The following is a 20,992-nucleotide window of genomic DNA, read 5'->3' on the forward strand; positions in this document are numbered from 1 at the left end:
TCTTCATTTTCTTTCTTTTTTCCTTCAATTTCCCTCTCATGCAAATCTGTGACCCTTCATCTCCCTTTTCTCCTATTTTCCTTTATTTTCATAAATAAAATGTCAATTAATGTCTCTTTGCTTTTGTCAATGCCTTTTCCAATTTCCTTAGCCATAATAAACCGAAGTGCCACCCACTAGGATGTTTTGCCCAAAATTCAGGTTGGAATACATGTCCCATGACCTTGGTCTTATTTTTTTCCCTTTATTAACTTTATTACATGAAATTTTAACCTGGGTTTGTTATAGTTGGCTTGAGTGATTGCTTCCAAGGGCAAGGGCTAACCAGCCATATATTGTGTCATTAATGCGCTGGCCAGCTATGTATGTGGTGCAAGATATGGATGGCATACATAAACACTCCGGCGGGCGACATTGTATTCTCCGGTGACATACCCGGGACCCACCAACGATTGCCCGCCCGCTTCCCGCTATCCACGTCAGCGCACGGGATCCATTTTCAAATGAAACTCTTCCCTCGCGCCCATTTCATTAAAATTGATTTTCGAACGTGGATGGCTCTGCAACCTGCTCTGCGCATCCGTTGCTAACAACCGCTGCATCCTGCTTCGCATGTCCTCTGCAACGTGCTCTACGACTGCTCTGCGCATCCGCTGCAACCATCCGCTGCATCCGATCACAGGTATTTCTCTGCAATCTAAAATTCCATAAGACTTTGGACATTTGACAAGTCTGCTATTTTGTTTTCTTAATGGCTGCCCATATGGTTAGAACGAGCAATTCTAGAGCCCTTCGTCACTAGTTCTATTTACTGCAATCCTTGCTGCATATTTGATAGCCTCGATGATGGAACTCTCACCACTTATGCGTTAGACATCAATTACTAGGACCTAGCCGGTACCCTGCACTTTGGCTATCTCGGTGGTTTGGCCCTCTCCAACCTGTCCTCTTGACTGAGAGCGTGACCATTGTCTGCTTGCACAATACTGCTACATATTTTGCCACATATTGCTGCATATATTGCCAGAGAAAGAGGACTCCATCACTGTTTAAATTCAGAAATATAATGTAAAGCATTTATTGGAGCTATGGGTTAAGTCCATGTGACCTTGCGTGTGTGTATATAACTGCTGTATATACTACCAGATATTGCTGCATATATTTCCAGAGAAAGAGGACCCTGCCATTGTTCAAATTTAGAAATGTAATATTGGAACCATGGGCTAAGTTCTTGTGACCCTTACCTGTGTGCATATAACTGCTGCATATATTGCCAGAAATTGAGGACCCTCTGACTATGTAATTCCAGATTATAAATTACTTAAGCTGCGGGTTAAGCAGCTGTGGGTTAAGCTTCTGTGGGCAGTCAAATAGATTTAAAATGGTGGAGACTATGTCTCGAAGATCCTGTGACTATTTACTTCGTTGTTTGGTTGCAATGTTTGTTAAGTATATGCATTGCTGCATCCAATTTTCCTAACCTGGTGGGGTTGTCGGTTCAACATTTGTATGTTGACAAGGCAGCTTCTTTTTGGCGTTGTAATTTTTTGATGGTTTTGCTGTTACAATATCACAATTCGGTTCCCTACATTTTGAAATGGCAGTTTGAATTGTCTTGAATTACATTTGATCTAACAGGACACTTCTGTTAGAACAAATAAATGCACCTACAGGTCTTTTGGGTTGGTGTTTTAATGCAACATTGAGCACAATATATTCTGACTGTGACCATTGTAATCCATGTGTAATGTTGCTGCGAAACATGGCCGTTTGAATTAGCCATTGACCTATTCCAGCTAAACGGATACAAAGTTGCAGGGAAATGAACAGAAGAAGAAATTAAGTACCTCTGAAGGGCAACTGCAGTGGAAAGCCCTGCAATTCCACCACCCACAATTACTATGCCTTCACATTGCTCATTGCTAATGCTGCTGCTGCTCATCTTCCTACCTCCTCAAACTTCAAACCAGTAGGGTGCATCCTCTAAGTCTTATCACTGATATGGTATTTTCTGTTATTTTTCAAGGATGTGCATTCAGACTTGAGGTAGCATAAAAATAATCAATTTCAATCAGGATATTTTGTCATGTTAAAGTATTCTAACATGAATCTATTTTGTTGTTGTCACTATGCAGTGCTTCTAAGCCCACGGAATGGTGGAAAAGTGGACACTATGCATTGAAGTATCATGCCGCCCCAATCCGGGTCCAGCATCTTTAAAAATTGTCCTTCACAATGGGGCAAAAAATCATGTGATTTATAGAATATGGGAAGTGCAGGGAAAGACAACCAATAACGAAGCATACTACATTACACTCGTTGCAGGTTTAAAAGAGGCAAAACACAATGGGGTGAATAACATAACAGTGCTGACAAACTCAGAATTAATCTGTAATCACATGGAAGGCATCTACAATGTTCGCGCAGACAATTTGAGGCCCCTCTACAGAGAGGCAAAAATCTGGAGTGCTCGATTTAATTCTTTTTCGATAAAGCACGTTGCGAAGATCCATAAAATCTCTTCTGATCTAATGGTTGGAGCAATCTCAAGTGTAGATGCAGGTGCCAGAGATGATTCAGGATCATCGTTCATTCCATTGGCAAACATTGATCAGCATCAATATAGGTCTCGACTATGTGTATACACCATGGTTGTCATTTTTATTGGGATTCTCATACCGTGGTTCTTTCAGTAAAGTACTCGTTAATGTACTTTTTTTTGGTTTTGTAATATCATTCACCTTGGATGTCCAATCATGTTATAACTGAATTCATGTGTCCAATTATGTACATTATATTTGAGGTGAACTAATTATTCTTAACCTACTGGTGATTCTGAAGGCCATCCACAAGTTGGCAAATGTGTGGATCATTGCTTTCAGTGCATATGAATATGTGAATGTTTGATTGGTTTTAATTATGTCCATTTAATATTTTTCAAACTTGACTAGACTACTATTGGACATGGAATTATAACTCCTCAGCTTAATAATATGTATGCACAATCTTCTTCAAGCATCATTCATGATTGCCTATTAATACTTGGAGGGTACCAAAGGCTCATAGTTACCTTGTTATCTACACCTGTTAATTCCATCCACATACTTGCAGCTGCTCCATAAAACAACACAACTATCTGCACAAGCAATCTGATTTCCTTCATTTGAAGCATTTTTGTTGAGTAGGGTTTGCAACACACAAGCAATTCTAGGTAATGTATCCTTTCTTTTCCTTGCTTTCCATACTATATGCACTCACCACATATTTATTTCCTTCAACTTGTTGCTTGACACGAAGTTGGAATCCTTAACACCTACATATAAACTTAGAATGCCGATGACTTGGAACATGTAAGTATTAATTCTCTTTTTGTTTCTTTAAGGACAACTGTTTTATAGCCAGGTTCAAGCATGTTTGCAAACCTCTGGTCGTCTGATGATAACCATTCTTCGACATTTGGGTGAGACAACCGTCACAACTGAACTTTAGTAACATTCATGTTAGACCTCTTATTTCTTGTAGGTTAATCAACCTCCATGCATAATTACGCTACACTCTCAGTGCATGGATGCTCACATTATCATGGAATAGCGTTAATGATCCACAACTTCGTTAGAATAAATTTCTGCAAGAATACATTTCATACATAGAGCAGAGCAGACGACTTAAAGGAAAAAAAGGATGAAAATAGTCAACTGAGAGACCACATTCCTCTTGAATAATGTGCCAACGACCAGGAATCAACCAGAAAGTAGTTATGGAAAGACCATCTGCCATCTCAATCCTTTCCCTGTACTCATGTTGAAAAGAGATTGGTTGTGATGAACTCGACTTAAAATGGATCTTTAACAGTTTTGGAAAGACCATCTGTCATCTCAATCCTTTTCCTGTTACACATGTTGAAAAAATATGGTAAAATTGTTTTGTGATGAACTAGACTTCCTCAAAATCGATCTTAACATTTGTCTTTCCATAGTGCATGCACTCTTCATCTAGTTTATTACCATTTATGAATCACATAAATTTGGATGTTGTTTACACATTTTTCCATCAGCAAGAAAGAGAGTCAACTTTAAGGTCACGAGCTTTGAAAATTTGTTAATTGAACTCTGAAATTTGTTAATGGTTAGTTCTTTCTCTAGACCGGCTTTAGACTAAAAAAATAAGCACCTCTTAAAGAAAATTATTCCACCAGCTCCACTGAATTGAGGTTGTTCCTGATAATTACATATATAGAGATAATGACATGGGATATATCTCGGGGGCCATAAATGGCAAGTTTATTGTATTGATTCCTAAGAAGAAGAATCTGTAGAATTTTGTTGATTTTAGGCCCATATCCCTTTGTAAATGGGTTTATAAAGTGATATATAAATTGATTTCCAGAAGAGTTAAATTGATTTTATCGAATTTTATTACTCAAGAACAATTTTAATTTATGGAAGGAAGGAAGATACAAGACACCATTGGAATAGCACAGGAGATGATCCATTCAATTAAATATAGAGATCATAAATCATGTCTACTTTGGATTTGGTTAAAGCCTATGACTTCATTGATTGATAATTTTTGTTATTAATGTTGATCAAAATGGGTATGAGTAGACATAACTCAAAATGGATCATGGGATGTATTAAATCTACACATTTTGTTGTGGTTATCAATGGTTTACCTTCTAAGTTCTTCTTGGCCTATAAGGGGTTGAGACAGGGATATGCATTGTCACCCTTACTATTCCTTCTGCTAATAGACACATTAAGCAGGAAATTGAAGGATTCATGGGACAAAGGCCACATCAAAGGGGTCAGAGTTTCCAATTACCTATAGGTAACACATCTTATGTTCGTAGATGATATTTTATTTGGGGGATAGATTTCTATTGCTGAATGGTCCATCTTTCATAAAAGAATTAAGATATTTGGGGATACCTCTGAACTGTTAATCAATGAAACAAAGTCAAAATTAATACATAATGGAAAAGATGAAGCAGTATTGGAGGAAATAAGGTAGCTTTTTGGGATATCTTCCAACCATATAGATGATGGTTTCAACTACTTGGGATTCATTTTAAAACTGTGTGGATTCAAAATTAAGAAATGGGAATGGTTAATTGGCAAGTTTAAATATAAATTAGATAGTTGGAAACATAAATGGATGTCATTGGGGGGGAGATTGATTATGCTTAAATTTGTTTTACAAAGTCTATTATTATATTGGACACATTTTTTTCTGTTGCCTAAAGAAATTATAAAAAAGATTAAATCAGTTATGGGACACTTCTTATTTTCTCAATCCTTTCCCTGTACTCATGTTGAAAAGAGATTGGTTGTGATGAACTCGACTTAAAATGGATCTTTAACAGTTTTGGAAAGACCATCTGTCATCTCAATCCTTTTCCTGTTACACATGTTGAAAAAATATGGTAAAATTGTTTTGTGATGAACTAGACTTCCTCAAAATCGATCTTAACATTTGTCTTTCCATAGTGCATGCACTCTTCATCTAGTTTATTACCATTTATGAATCACATAAATTTGGATGTTGTTTACACATTTTTCCATCAGCAAGAAAGAGAGTCAACTTTAAGGTCACGAGCTTTGAAAATTTGTTAATTGAACTCTGAATTTTGTTAATGGTTAGTTCTTTCTCTAGACCGGCTTTAGACTGAAAAAATAAGCACCTCTTAAAGAAAATTATTCCACCAGCTCCACTGAATTGAGGTTGTTCCTGAGCAGCATCATCAAAAAAAATTCCTATCACCCGAGCAGCTAATATATGTAATTATCTCTATATAAACGATCTTCTACACATATCACAATCGGTAATTTAGTTGAAGTATACGCATTCCTATCACCATGAATACAAAAGCAAATTGCTATAATAAGCATGAACAAATAAATAACAGAGACATTAATATTGCAGAGGGAGATATTTCTTGAACTCTCTGTATCCAGTACTCATAATAACATGATGATTAAGAATGCAAACTTGATTTGTACAAAGTTGTATATGCCAGATTAGAATGCAAACACTAAGCAAAATCAGAAACAGAGATACACCCATGAAATGAAAGTCTGAACTGGCTAACATGTAAAGTCATTTGCCCAGCAATAGGCTAATAGCTGTATTTTAATTGCAAAGTAGACTGATATCAAAAAAATAAATCTACATAAAACAAGATAAAGTAATCCATAATATGAAAATGAAGGGTTACATATAACAATTCTTAGCAGTAAAAAATCAAAAACCATGCCCTTGGTTATTTAATCTCAGGCTCAACAAAAGAACAATAATCAATGCCACTTTCCAAAGTAAATTTTGAAAACTAATCCGAGCATACACAGCAATGAGAAATGAGCACAAGCAAGCCAGTAACCATTTAATCAGAATGAGATGGTCTTAATTCAGTTTCTAGAAGATGATCAATGCTACTCTATTTACTAAATGCAAGTCTGTTAAGATAACACAACTTCCCAACTTAAGATTGCAGTCCTAACAACTGAGTAATCAAAAACCATGACCTCTGTTTTTAAATCTCAGGCTCAACAAAAGAACAATAATCAATGCCACTTTTCAAAGTAAATTTTGAAAACCAATAATATTAACAGAACTGTTTCAATGGTCGCAAAAATGCAGAGCTTTTGATATTACAAAGACCAAGTTGGTTTGCCTGCGAAGGAACCACAAGCATAGTTAAACATACAAATAGAAGGAAACCAGTTTCAATGCCCTAACTAGCCAACAAATTTCACCAACCACTAAGAAGTTCAAGTTATTCAAAACTGTCCCAAGAGATTCACACATAATTATGTTCCCTGTCAACCTTTTAAATGCTCAATAAATCAAAGCTGGAGGGCCAAATCAGGCTGTGAATCAACCAGCATTCCAGAAGACTACCTAACTGGAGACCTTGGAGACTGTTTTTCTACATTCAAATCTGGTGGAATCGAATTTGAAAATTCAGATGTCTGTTGAGAAGGCTGTTTTGAAGGTAAAGACTTCCATAGTTGTTTTTGAGATTGGGATGTATCAGCTCCCATTGGTATCTGCCTGCAATTAAAAGGACTCTGTGTGGTTGAATTTGGCAATTCTAACATCGAGTTTACACCTCCCTGAGAAGTGGCATGAGATGACAGATTCTGAGGATGCATCCAGCTCAGCTGTGAACGAATATACAGAGGCATGTCCATGGGTGCCTGCTGTTGAATAAATTGAGGAACACTACTAGAAATGCCTGATAGTTTTGTATCACCATATGGTTCCCTGGCCACACAATTGGAATTACCATCCAACCTTCTATCAAAACCAGTGCTGCCAGAAGTTGTCGTCTGGACACTTGAAACAGGTTGCACATGTTCAGCTGGTTTGGCAGATGCCCATTGCATAAGTCGGTTACTTCTGGAGACAATCTCAAGCAATTTTGACTGGGATACATCTGAGGTAAATTTTGCACCTGCCAGATTGACCTCACTGGATTTAGCAATTGATGAAGCTGATTTCAACTCACTCTGTTTGACTCCTTGCAAAGGCGTTTGAAAATTTATATTGTTGGCTGACTGTGAACTCATAGATAGAGGAACAGGTAACCCAGTAGATTGAGACAGAGATACTAGTCCTGTAGATTGAGCAATTGTTGCAACTGTAGATTGAGCCAAGGTCTGTTGATCCTTGATCTCCTCACGCAATAACAAAGCACCAGGAGGAGCTTCAGCTGTAACAAAAAAGAAAAAAACACGTTGTTATGCAATCGCATACCCGCCATGGCCTTATATAACAAAACGAGCCAATTATATATATATACTCTTTGTCAGCTCAAAATTTATAACCAAAAATAAATAATCAAAATACAAGCATTATCCAAAAGGAAAAAGTGTACTGTAGATCTTATGAAATCAGAGTAAACAATCTCAGGGATCTGAGCAATTGTAAATAGTGTGATCTTATGAAATAACAGTAAACAATCTCAGGGATCAATGCTCAGAGCACTAGTTTGGTGACTTGCGGGCCTAAATGTTAAGTTCTAGTAGATTCGGACAAACAATCAAGGGTGAATGTTCACTCCTAACAGTCCAGGCCAAAAAAATCATATAGCAGTCGAGGCCAAAAATAATCATTTATACAAGTCCCTGGGGGAGTAGCTTCATGTGTCTACAAGCTGGTGTTGCACATCCACTTGCTAATATTGTGTATGTAATTGTGGTTATCCATATATCAGTTTAACTTGAAGTAACCATTTTTCCTTTTTCTGTTACTAGTCTCATAATTCAAGAATGCTTACACAGCCTTGTGAATGATCCGCATTAAGTAGCCAGAACTTATTATTATTAAAAAATGTTAATGGAAACCTCTAATTTATTGCAGTGTAATAGAAAAGAGCATACAGTTTGTATATAGAAATTTATAAGGATATTGATGCACTTTTACTGTTCAGCTTCATCTCTCCTTCAAACTTTCTTTCAAATCATTTCAAGGATAGTGATCCAAAAATTCAGATTCAGCCCTAAAACTTACAGGTAATAGATTTCAATAACCTCAAGTTTAAAGTGAAATTTCTGAATTTGCATTGAGCAGCAATTCTTGAAATTTCCACGGCTCCATCAGAACCACTGTCCTCACTTCCTCTGCCGCAAATAGGACTATGTGGGCACAGCAGCAGCAGTGACGAGGAGGCACAGTTACATAGGAGAAGCAGAGGCAAATGCATGCCTGCAGTGTTTTTTTCTAATTATCTGTTCTCCTTATTTAGCAGAGTGCTCATCAAAATTCTTCAACCAGAGAAGCAAATAAAACAGTCTGTTGTAATAAAAATGTCAAAACCGATGAAAAATAGTAAAAACTTACCAAACAAATGCCAGAATGGCCTTACTTGTTTTCTTAATTTTAGTATCCAATTCATGAAGAATTCAGAGCCGTTGCATAGAATGGCTGGTGTAGTTGCCAAGGTTGCACTAATAGCTGTGAGCATGCTCACAGTGCTTCAATTACAGCAAACGACACTACGGCCCCTAAAAAGAAGTGGTAGCAACAAAAGTTCAAGGGTTGGGAAGAACACTAGCCATTCGGAAAGGCAAGAAGGACATACAAACATTGATGATCATTTTCCAAAACATTCAATAGGTGAAAAGACAAAGCTTCCTGGACAGTACAGTTTCAAAAATTTAGATGTGTTATTTGGTAGAGGCTGACATGCGTTAGAGGTCCCCTTATTTGCTGTGACTGATCAATCAATAGCTCCAATCACGGCCTTAATACCTGTCAAGGAGTTCTGTACTCTAAAGTTGCTATCCTTGTTACTTGGTAGAATGGCTTTCATTCACATTGTAGCCGGGAACCTTTTGAAGGAAAGGGAGATTCATATTAGTGCAGTTTCCGTTTTTTCAAAAACAAAAGTTTTGCAGAATTCCAGCACAGACAGTTAAGTGTGGTACATGAATTAAGTAGATAGTGCTTTTTAACAGGAAAAATTTCTAAGCTAGTATAGTCTGGTATTTGAAGATGCCTTATACAGTTTGTCGAAGGAGGCTGTCAGCGACTATGGTCTTTCACTAGCTGATTGACTAATGTACATCCAAAAGTTTTGCAGAATCACTCCAGGTTTGGTTTTGTCTTTTGCTAGCTGATTGACTACCCCTGTACATCCCAAAAGTTTTGCAGAATCGCTCCAGGTTTGGTTCCTATTTGCTTTTTGCTGTCTAGTCAGATTAGCATCTGAAATCTGGACAATCATGCATTGAGAACCTCTTCCCAAAGGTTATGATTTTTCTTTGATTGTTTGTTAAATGTGTAATCTTTATGTTTGATGCTTTGCATCAAGAAAACTTGTTTTGGTTCAGTGGCAATATTGTAACAGTTTTCGTATTGGTTTTAAAATTTGTATTTTTTGTGCAGTGAAATGACATTGCTTTTTTGTGTTTTAAAAAGATCTACAGTCTATTATGGTCATTTCCAAATTCCAAGCACTCCACCAAGAACATATAGATTTAGGGGTTTGACATCATACGCTGTAGAGTAACCCACTATGTTCATGGAAAAATTGATAGAGTGTTCTGTATCCAGAACACAGCAGAGAGTTGACATTTCTGAAAAGTTTCCATCCAAGTTATTGTTGCTGGCTGTTGTACCTTCGCAGGATTGCTTGCATAAGAGAGAGCATTGAATTAAACAAAGGTGAAGGAAACGTGTTTAGAAGTTGTAGCAAGTTGTTGAAGTTTCATTGAGGAAAGAATATACATATGAGCAAATAGTAGAGCAATTCCAGATTTGAAGAGTTTGGAAAATGGAAGTCAATGGCTTATACTACTCTGATTTTTGCTACAGATCCATGTTGCCTAAGCTCACGATGATGAATGACATATTCAAAAGATGCAATTAGGATTTTTGGAATTGATCTCAACAAACGAATTCAGATTATTGAGCAAAACACCGATTATCTCCAGGCCCATAAAAGCAGGGCTCCTCAAAAGGGAAGGCCTTTGATTATGGCAGATCTCTTAGCTTAAGAAAATTGAAATAAGATACTAAGACTGTACTGAATAAATAATTTACTCAACTTGAATAAACTTTACTAATACAATACAGGTAGAAAACGTTATTGCAATACTCCCAAAAGGTTTAACAAAACGAATTTATGAATAACCAGAATCATAGACAGTAATTCAAATACTTTGAGGAATGAAGAAGTATGTGTTATGAATTTATTTGAGGAGCATTGGGCTTCCATGACTTGGTTTTTTTTTTTTCTCCTGCTCTGAAGGTTCCATCGAGGGCTGAAGAGACAACCTATGGCTTTGATCAAGAAGCTTCGAAAAGCGGTATGTTCTTTCACTTCCCGCAAACATGTTTAGTATATTATACATAAAAGTATGTTAGGAGAGGGCTTTGTCCCCAAGTCGTTTCATAGTTCTTAAACTGAAAACTTATGTCGAAGACAGTTCACTATTGCTAAACTACATCTTGATGATTAATAATTTGGATACTTGCTTGATTTCCAGAAGGAATGGGCAGTTGTTTCTTTGTTTCTGAGAGAGACTTAAGGGAGTTCTCAAAAAATTCCCAAAAATTACAGCATCAAAAATTGCCCTCAAATCTCTGAAACCCTAATGTAGCCAACCTTGTTCAGGAAATATATTGATTATCTGGGACCAAATTCCTTGAAAATCTACATAGCTAACCTTGTTTATTAAAATATATTGATTATAGTTGTGTTGGTCCAAATTCTCAGAGTTTAACACAGTTGTCAACAGCGGACCTTTTTTATTGTAATATGTTAATTACATATCTTGTTGGGTCCCCAGTGAGCCTCTGTGCCACATGGGAACTTTCAGATACATTATATGCAATACAGAGTAAACTGCTGATGTCTTATTCTCTGTAAAATTTAACATAGCTGAACTGCTTTATTGAAATATATTGATTATAGTTGGTCCAAATTCTCAGAGTTTAACATCGTTAGCAACAGCGGACTTTGTTTATTGTAATATGTTGATTACATATCTTTTTGGGTCCCCAGTGAGCCTATGTGCCCATGGGAACTTTCAGATACATATTACAGAGTAAACTGCTGATGTCTTATTCCCTGTAAAATTTAACATAGCTGATCTTGTTTATTGAAATATATTAATTACAGATCTTGTTGGGTCCCTGGTAAGTCTATATGCACTACACGAGAACTTTCAGATACATTGCATGCAACACTGAGCAATTAGGATTTTTGGAATTGATCTAAACAAACGAATTCAGATTATTGAGCAAAACACCGATTATCTCCAGGCCCATAAAAGCAGGGCTCCTCAGGACGGGTTTTATTTGTTAACCGTGGTTTGAAAACCCAAAGGATATCTACCCAAAGGGTTTCTACACAGTCGATCAGCCAAACCGTTGGTTAATATGAAATGCAATTAAGCGAACACAGAGATGATTTTATAATTACAGAATGTTGAGAGAATCCGAGGGTTTTAGCAGTCTTTAAAACAGATTTAAAACTCAATGAATGTTTAAAACCACGATTTGTCATTTGCAGAGAAGGTGCAGGAATTTACCAGGAGGTAACAGAGCTCAGTCCGGCGGGCACTGGATGTGCAGAGTTTCGGTGGCCAGCAATGCGCTTCAGTCCTGCGGGCACTGGGTTGCAGAGCAAACGGGTTCTGGTTGCAGAGTTATGGTGGCGCGCGAAAATAGTTATCAGAATTATGTTATTGAACGAGACGGGGTGGGTCCGACGCCAGAATTAGGTTTTTGAACGAGACGGGGTGGGTCCCGCGTGGGTCATCGGAAACGCGAAGTGGCCGCCGGAGTCCGATCCCTATGGATATGTATGCCATCCATATCTTGCACCACATACATAGCTGGCCAGCGCATTAATGACACAATATATGGCTGGTTAGCCCTTGCCGCTTCCAAGTACCAAAAAATTGGATTTGAGACATCAACTAAACGTATTTCAAGGTAAATCTAAATTCTTTGTCAAAGGCAATTTTGGGATTGGCATATCAACCAAGAAGAATGATGGGAAAGCAAGAAAAGCAAGAGGAACTAAAAAGACCATGAGGTTTTGGGGGTGCCCATGAAATCCCCATTATATTTGTGGAAGATCCTCAACCAAAAGTGCCTTAACTAATGTAACAATCCAGATAACAATTTAAGCAATACAACTGAAAGAAAGTAACCATAAAATTTTCCTTGGAATCTTTTAATATTAAGTTATATTTATATGTAATTTATTGCTTACATAATCCAACCTCTAAAATATAAATCCTAAACTCTATGTTTAGATTATGATTAGTATTAATTATAATGCCTCAAAAATAACTAGACCATGGACTTTAAAAATAAAAAAGTCCTAGTTTCTTAATTAGAAAGTCTCTTTTAAAATTTTATATCATTTTGTGTATATAATGAAATAAAAAGACTTAATCCTAACTTAAAAACAATCACTAAAATATCTACTGTATATTTAGTTATAATCCTCACCTAACTCTTATAATAAAAATTATAAATAACTCAACAAAGACGAATATTTTAAACGAATATTTTAAAGGTATAAAGTTGTCTCACTAATATTACATAGCATTTGACTAGTTGTGCAACAAGTACCCAAAACAAATCCTCTAAATTAAACACACTAATTATTACGAATGCTATTTACAAATGTGAGAAAGACTCAAATTACCTGCAAAATCTTCCTTAAGAAAAAAAACATAAATATCCCTTTATTTTTTTTAAATTTGTAAACTCTAAACCATGATTTAAGTAATCAAATGGAAGGTTCAAAATTTTCAGGTTCACTCTTGTATGTTAAAAAAACATGAGATTCTGATATTTTCACTGTATTTTAAATAACGACTACATCACTTAATGGTGTTTATTTTAATAAAACACATTTAATATAATATGTATTAAGTAAAAGGTGCCGTATATATATAATTTGGTTTTTCGGGTAAATGTGTTCAGTTGTAAAAGGTTAAAATCCAATTAGATTTGAATATTTGTGTTTTTGTTTTTTTGATAATGGGAGGAGAGACAAAAATATAGTTATATTAAAGTTGAAAGTTGATGTTGTTTATGTAAGTGTTATTTTTTAGTGATTTTGACAATTTAAATATTTTTATATTGTGGTTGTTTATATTATAAATTAATTTTCAAATCATTGGTATACTAGTAAAATAAAAAAGGTTTTTATAGTATTTCTAAGACAATATAATTTTAAACTTATAAAATTTATAAGTTAACACATAGTTTTATATCAATGTTAATTATGGTTGTAAATGATTTTGGAGTTAAACTACACATTCAAGATTTTAAGTGGGCACTTCACCTAGACCCAAAATATTTTGGTAAAAAACATATGTCAAAATAATGTCGAGAATTCTAATTTATAAGAACAAAATATAGCCTTTGAGAAGAGAAAGGAATAAATAAACAAATAAAAAGGGAAAATTTGGGGAAAACAATGAAAAGGGAAAACAAATTAAAGTGAATAAATCTAGGAAGTAGGGGAAAGAATAAAATTTGGGAAAAAAATGAAAAGGGATTTTTTTTTAAAAGTGAATAAACCCATAAAGTAAGGGAAAGAATAAAAGGGAAAAGGGAAAAATTAAGAACCATGAAGAATAATTAAAAATAATGAATGAAGAGAAAAAAATAAAAGAATAGAGAAAGGGAAGGAGGAAACAAGACAAAATCGTTAAAACTAGGAATAAGAGTTCAAAAGAAGAGAGAGGAAGGAAAGCGAGGAGAGGGGTTGAGGTGAAAAGTGAATGGAATGGAGAGAAAAATTATCTAAGAGAGGAAACTAGAGGAGGAAGGGAAGAGAGAGAAGGAAGAAGAAAACCCATACATAGTAAGAGAGAATGAAGAAGAAAACCCATAGGTAAGAAGAAAGAGAATGAAGAAGAAAACCCATAAGTATAAAAATATTTATTAACCTAGCTTATGAAGGATGGGTTTCCACGATTGGCTCACTTTATAGCCATCTTCCTAATTAAAGTTATTGGGATGCTTTTCAATTATGATTTCTTTTAGAATGATAAAAGGGGAGTAATAAAGTTCACAAGCAAGAATTTTGGTTTGGTCAAAACAAATAAGGTGTTCAAGTTACTAGAGTGATGGACTATAGTGATTTAAAAATGTATTAGTGCTAGCAATGTATTACTTGAAGCGTGCTCTCAATAAACAACTAGTTTGATCAAAAGAGTTGGTGTGGCCCATGATGGTGCGATCCCCACTGATTTTGTGGCTTAGATGTCCTTGTGTCGTGGCTACTCAAGCCACATGTTAGGCACGCTGGTCATTTTATCTCATGACTCACATTACCTAGCAAGCAAACAAATTTAATGTTCAAAATAAATTAAAACATTCAAATTAAATATAGAATTTTAATTATTAAGAGAAAAATGAAGACAAATCTAAATATTTAACTTTTTTTGGGAGACACGTGTAAATTATACAATTTCAATTATTACTAGCATAACCATATAAATTAAAGAGATAGTAAATATGAATAGACGTCAATCCATAATAAGAATTAAAACACTTACTTCATAATACATTTCAAATTACTAAAATTTAAAAAATCATAAAACTTAAATAAATATAACTTTATTATTATTATTATTAAACGTAACTGTTAACTATTTTTTTTTTTTTAATATTAATAAATTTAGCATCAAAAACTAGAACCAGATTTTCTATTTTACACCAACTTATTTAAAAATATTGTAGGCATTAAGGCTGTTGTCCCATCTTAGACTGAACACATTAACATCATATATTATACAAAAATTGCTCAGAATTAAACAAAATTTGCATAACATCATTTAAAACACACACGCAGGTCTCGACCTATGGCATCCAATCATTAACTTAACATCGATTACTCCCATCATCACTCTGTCTTTTGAGTTGATAGGTTCTTTTTCCTCCGGCAACAATGTTGGGACATTCATTTCTCGGAGCCAACTGCATGTTTCCATTTCTGGAGATTTCCATTGTAGACAAGCGATCCCCCAAGGCAAGAACTTCCTTGCTAAGACCTTTGACCAACTGTTCCATCTCTGCTGCGTGGCGAAGAAGCTTAGCTTCAAGAAAAAGGTGGAACGACATCCTCTATCACTCAACCATGTCCTCGAGCTTCTTAATTGAGACTAACAGTTTCTGAAAGGCCTCCAATAATCTATTCATTGCAACGCTATTTATATGTAAAAGGCCTCCAATAATCTATTCATTGCAACGCTATTTATATGTTTTGGAGAGGTAGTTACCTATTCACCATGTGGTTAAAAAAGAGGGGTAGATAAAATTAGCCATTATACTTTAATAACAATGATACTCACTACATAAACTGCTGGTAAAAATGACCCAGGGAAATCAATATCTCGATATATAGATAGGGTCATTCAATTCCACGAGCCAAACATCAACGAGGACAGAGAAATCACAGGGGAGGAGCAACGTTAGACAACTTCCATAACTCCATTCCTCTGATCATGGGTTTAAACTCCATAGCCTATCTTAGACTGTTATCTAATTCAAGGCTATCTTGTTCCATGATTGATCCTTTTTGGCTAAGAGATCAACAAAAGAATTCAAATGTCTAGGGATGTGATAAAACTCCAGTCAGTCTTAGATTTATAGGAAGGGAGTATGAGTTTATTGAATCTCTGGCCTTGGTTATTTGTTAGATGGAAAATATAGAATCTCCAAATATCATGAAATTTGAGACTTTTTTTTCTATAGATACTGCAAAGTATTTCACTATATTGTTGGTTGTAAGGCCTAAACCTTATACAAATTGTGACACTATTTTTTTATCGGGGTTGTAAAGGACCCCTCCCACTCCTTCCTCCCCGTTATTATTATTATTATTATTACTATTATTGATGATGATAAAAATAATTAATATATAAAGTAAACATATATTTATTAAAAAAACATGTAACAAGATTCTCAATCTTCATCTCTACTTTATTATTGAGATCCTAATATGTAAATAGGTTTTTTTACAATAACATAGGCCAATACAATAGCTTAGCTCCATGGCCAAAAAACCATAAGTCATTTCATATTACACTTGTTCATATGGAAATATTTTCAATTAATGAATTTAAAAAGGACTAAAAAACATAACTACTTTTGAAATAAATCTTAGCCTTTAATTTGTAGTCTACTAAAAATATTCTAAAACGTTTTATGGAGATTAAATCCCTAACATCCATCTAATAATTATTGATAATTAAATTAAAATTCAGAAAAATTTATTAAAAAATAGACATGCCTATTAAAATTAATATTTATAATTTTAACAATCCTTTTATATTTCAAACCATATATTTAAGGCGTTGTCTGCATATGCCATAATTTCGACTGGATGACAAAATTCTCACCGAAATTCGGTGAAAAAATTTCAAGAAAACTAATTCTAGGAGTGTTTGAATCATTTTTTTTTTTTTTTTGAAATGGTGGGAATGGATTCAACACCATCAAAAACCCCATCTAAAATCTTGGCAGCTGTAACCTAGATTTCCAAAAATTTCTGTCAGATTTTTTCGAAATTTTGCCATAATTTCTATTGTTTTCTAGGCGAAATTATGGCCTGTTAGATGACACTATCTTTAATAAAATTAATTAAAAAACATAATTAAAACAAAGCAACAACAAAAAACAAAGAACAAAAAAAACTCACCATCACATTAAGTGTTCACCTTAATTTTCATCCATCAAAATAATGTTTCCTTTAATTTTCCAATTTGACAAGACTATTACCAATAATTAACACATTAAATGTTCACCTTAATTTTCATCCATCAAAATAATGTTTTCTTTAGTTTTCAAATTTGACATGACTATTACCAGTAATGAATGTTGAAATAATGGAGAAAATTCTAGAAAATTCTCCCATAATTAGAATTTGCTATGAAAGAAAGAAGAAAGAAAGGAAGTTATTTTAATGTCCACGAGGCTAAAGATAGCCTATGGGATAGATTGCTTCTTCATGTGCTTGATGTATTCAGCCATTTTTCTATTAAGCCTCACAATAAATGCTCCCATCTTCTCGACAAACTCTTCTCTAAATAGTTTATCCCAAGAGCTAGTTGCCAACATATTTGCATAGCTTTCCCTGTTGTCTTTGAAGACCCCACATTCTAAAATGAAATGCATTTCTATTTCCACTTTTTCGGAAAAACAAAAAATGCATAATCTTTCCTCCCACACTTCTTTTGGCATTTTCTAGCACCCTGTTTCACAACAGAGTTGATGAGAATTAGTCCTTAACTAAGCAATAAGAATTTTGGCTCTCCAATAGATATTGACATCTATGTATGCTTTTGGTTGATGACTTTGAGTGGGATTAAATACTTCAATATAGTACTTTTTATTTCTTAGTAGCTCCTTATCCCAAGTACGCTTGTGGAACTTATCCATAACAAAGGCTTTTATCTCTTTGTTGTTTATGGAACATGTGTTCAAGAAAATACTCCATTTACTAAACCATTTGTTATTTTTTTGCATTCAAGTGTTTTTTCTGTTGCACAATATGTCATTAAAGACAACCTTAGGCCATCTACCCTCTTCCATTTGTTCAAAATTTTTTAGATACCTTATGACTCGCACCATAGCAATTGCTTCAATAGGAGAAGCCCATGTTTTACTTATCCAGATAGCATAAGGAACTGCACTTTTAATCTTGAATTTGTTTATAATCAAATGCTTCTGAATTTTCTCAATTTGTTTGCACTGCATGTCAGATGTACTACTGACCCATAGTTCACAACCATAGAGAACCACAGGAATCACTAGAAGCCCAAAAAGAGTTTGAGTGGTTTTTTAGTCCCATAACTCTACCTCTCTACACTTATTTTGAAAAGCATAAAATGATTTCCAGCCCCCCAAAGTTATTTTCTTTCTACAAACATCCCAGCATAGATTTTTGTTGAAGTTAATTCCGAGGTATTTGTAATCCACAACTTTTTCCAAAATGTTTCCTTCAAAGTAGAACTTATGCTAGTTGTGTTTTCTTTTTTTAGAGAAAGCCACTACTTTCATTTTGCTGATATTGACTTGCATCCCTGTACTTCTAAAGCTCAAGGGATAGTAAGTGATCTTGCGAACCAAGAGCCGATTTAGAAATCAGAATAAGGTCATCTTCATACAAAAGAAGCCTCATAACAAACTTGCCCAAATAGATACCATCACTCCCTTGCAAATTTAACCACTCCTCAAGCTTGTTGATATATAAACCAAAAAGGGTAGGAGACAGTGGGCAACCTTGCTTGACCCCGATATCGCTTCTAAAACTTTCAAAAATGCCGATTGAAGTTCTAATTTTGACTTTCACCTCTTCATATAACCTATACACAACTACTCTCAAATGTTTAGGAACCCCAAGTTCCTCCATTCTGTGCCAAAGCTTATCCATAGGAATTGTATCAAACGATTTTCTAAAATGAGCAAACAAAGTTCCTCCATTATGTTTAGGAACCCCAAGTTCTTCCATTATGTATTGTTGAATTGTTTGCCTTGATTAGATTGAGGTGGTTGAAAATTGTTCAACAATAATCTATTCCTATATATGTAATGGTTTGTTGGCTTAGTGAATGTAAGTCGTGCGTATTGTTGTGCAATCTCATGAGTCAACGATTGTCTCACCATCCTTCTCCAAATCCCATCTTCTTTATTTTTGTGTATGAATAGATTGCTAGACTAGTCACATTGCAAATGGTGAAAAACAAAAGTGGTTTGATTTGATATTTATTTTTTCGAAATTAAAAGGTCTAATTTAATTAACAGATAAACTATTTTTTTCTTTAAATTTTAGTAATATAATTTTTTAATGTATAAATGAATTTAATATTTGAAAAACCTTTAAGTATTTGAATTTTTCAAATTAAGTAGCTTAAACTTATGATTTTTAAATATCTCTACTAAATTTTAGCAAAATTGAAAAAAAAAAATAAAAATTATTTGATCTGTTAATTGAACTAGCTTAATTAAAAGTTTTTTTTTTATTTTTGATTATTTTTAATATCATTTTTGTTTTTTTTTTCATTTTTTTTAACTACAACTTTACGGTGCACCCTTGGTTGGAATTTCAAAATAATTTCATTCATCAAATTTGAAGGTTTTCACACCTCTTCAACCCATTTTCAAAACTTCTTGAAAATCACAAATTTGTTAACTATATCTGACCAGAAAATAACCCCGTAGCAAGCATTTTACCCATCAAATTTCATCCTTGCAACGTGGAGAAGACACAACTCCTACGTACTTTGTCGAGATTTCGATAAGCTATATGGCTTATCAGATTGGCTGATATGAGACATAACGGAGATCAATTATTTATTTATAATATATTACCAAGAAATTGAAGTGGTAGTATCTCCGGTGATTCTCCGGCTGAACTGTGAAGGCAATAGCGCTGGTGAAAAGATTAGTAATCCTTGGAATTCACTAAAGAACGCGTTAGTAAGGGGTAAAGAATATTTCCATTGCTATACTGATATTTAATGCACTTTTAAGAGCTTGACGGGACCGCTTTTATCGTTTTCCCATATAACGGATACTTTCTTGATGTTTAATACAGAGCTGCATGCGCATACATACATGGACATATATACATAAAATTCTGGCGACATCACAGACTAAGGAATGTCGTGTCGGCTCCACTTCCGACTTGATCGCCACCGCCACCATCAGACGGGAAGATCTAACGGTAAGGGTTAACGAGCTGGTCATAGGGCATTAAATGTTTGTTTAGTTTTAAGTTCGATAGCCATATAACACACGGTGGGGACGGAGTGCTCGGAAAGTCACCTTATGCGCGCTTGTTAGATGGGTATCCAGCTTGTAGCTAAGTAGGCATTTAATGCCCTATGGCAGACTCGTTAGCCCTGAGCTTGCTATAAGACATTAAATGCCCATTTAGCTATAGGGCATTAAATGCCTGTTTAGCTACATGCTCCATAAAGCGATAACATACCGCCATTATTTTTTATTTATCTACTCAGATAACATACCGCCATTATTTTTTATTTATCTACTCACTGAACGCGTGTGTTATAGCGTTATAAAACATGCAACTAATCAGACATATAATGCCCTATAACAGATTCGTTAACTCGTTAACTCTTGCCGCATCACACCGTCAGAATGCTGGGATATACGATACAAAAGATACAACGTACGTATTTAATGGCATATTCGTTTGAATTTAGATTTTGAGTTTGAATTTGAAAACCCGCCCTCAAAATTTTAATATAACCATGACTGCATAGATGGTGCAGCGAAAGGCTGCCAGTCCCGGTCTTGCAGCGAAAGGCCATCGGTCTGGTGGTGGTGGCGATCATGGCAGAGGAGAAGGGGATGCCAAGGTCTCAAATCCTCAGCGCGGTGGTAGCACTGCTTTTGAGATGCAGAGGACTTCTCAGGCATTGCGCTCACGGCTAGAGTGTGGGATGCTAGCAGTGTGTTGTGAAGTGCCCATGGTTACAGGTTAGAG

General features: G+C 35.0%; 2 protein-coding genes across 2 annotated transcripts; one reads left to right on the forward strand and one right to left on the reverse strand.

Moving 5' to 3' along the window:
• Positions 1–6,570: 6,570 nt before the first annotated feature.
• On the reverse strand, positions 6,571–12,237 carry LOC149171833 (uncharacterized). Its single transcript, XM_089424133.1, has 2 exons — positions 12,039–12,237; positions 6,571–7,711 (listed from the first exon to the last, which is right to left on the reverse strand). Exon 2 carries the CDS (start codon positions 7,566–7,568, stop codon positions 6,894–6,896), a length of 675 nt encoding a protein of 224 aa, XP_089280259.1. The 5' UTR covers positions 7,569–7,711; positions 12,039–12,237; the 3' UTR covers positions 6,571–6,893.
• On the forward strand, positions 10,782–12,344 carry LOC149171834 (uncharacterized). Its single transcript, XM_089426101.1, has 3 exons — positions 10,782–10,811; positions 12,020–12,190; positions 12,231–12,344. Exons 1-3 carry the CDS (start codon positions 10,782–10,784, stop codon positions 12,342–12,344), a joined length of 315 nt encoding a protein of 104 aa, XP_089282227.1.
• The last annotated feature ends 8,648 nt before the right edge of the window (positions 12,345–20,992 follow it).

This window comes from Pinus tabuliformis, chromosome 4_2 (genome assembly GCF_031772625.1).
Source record: "Pinus tabuliformis cultivar Carrire ecotype Pingquan chromosome 4_2, CPIR1, whole genome shotgun sequence".
NCBI lineage: Eukaryota > Viridiplantae > Streptophyta > Pinopsida > Pinales > Pinaceae > Pinus > Pinus tabuliformis.

What these genes read in the sequence shown, in the direction of transcription:
- LOC149171834 (XM_089426101.1), top strand. Translation starts at nt 10,782, where the DNA reads ATGGCTTTGATCAAGAAGCTTCGAAAAGCG. An exon ending in TCAAGAAGCTTCGAAAAGCG is followed by an intron (nt 10,812 to 12,019) that starts GTATGTTCTTTC and finishes TGTCATTTGCAG; the next exon opens with AGAAGGTGCAGGAATTTACC. An exon ending in AAAATAGTTATCAGAATTAT is followed by an intron (nt 12,191 to 12,230) that starts GTTATTGAACGA and finishes CGCCAGAATTAG; the next exon opens with GTTTTTGAACGAGACGGGGT.
- LOC149171833 (XM_089424133.1), bottom strand. Translation starts at nt 7,568, where the DNA reads ATGAGTTCACAGTCAGCCAACAATATAAATTTTCAAACGCCTTTGCAA.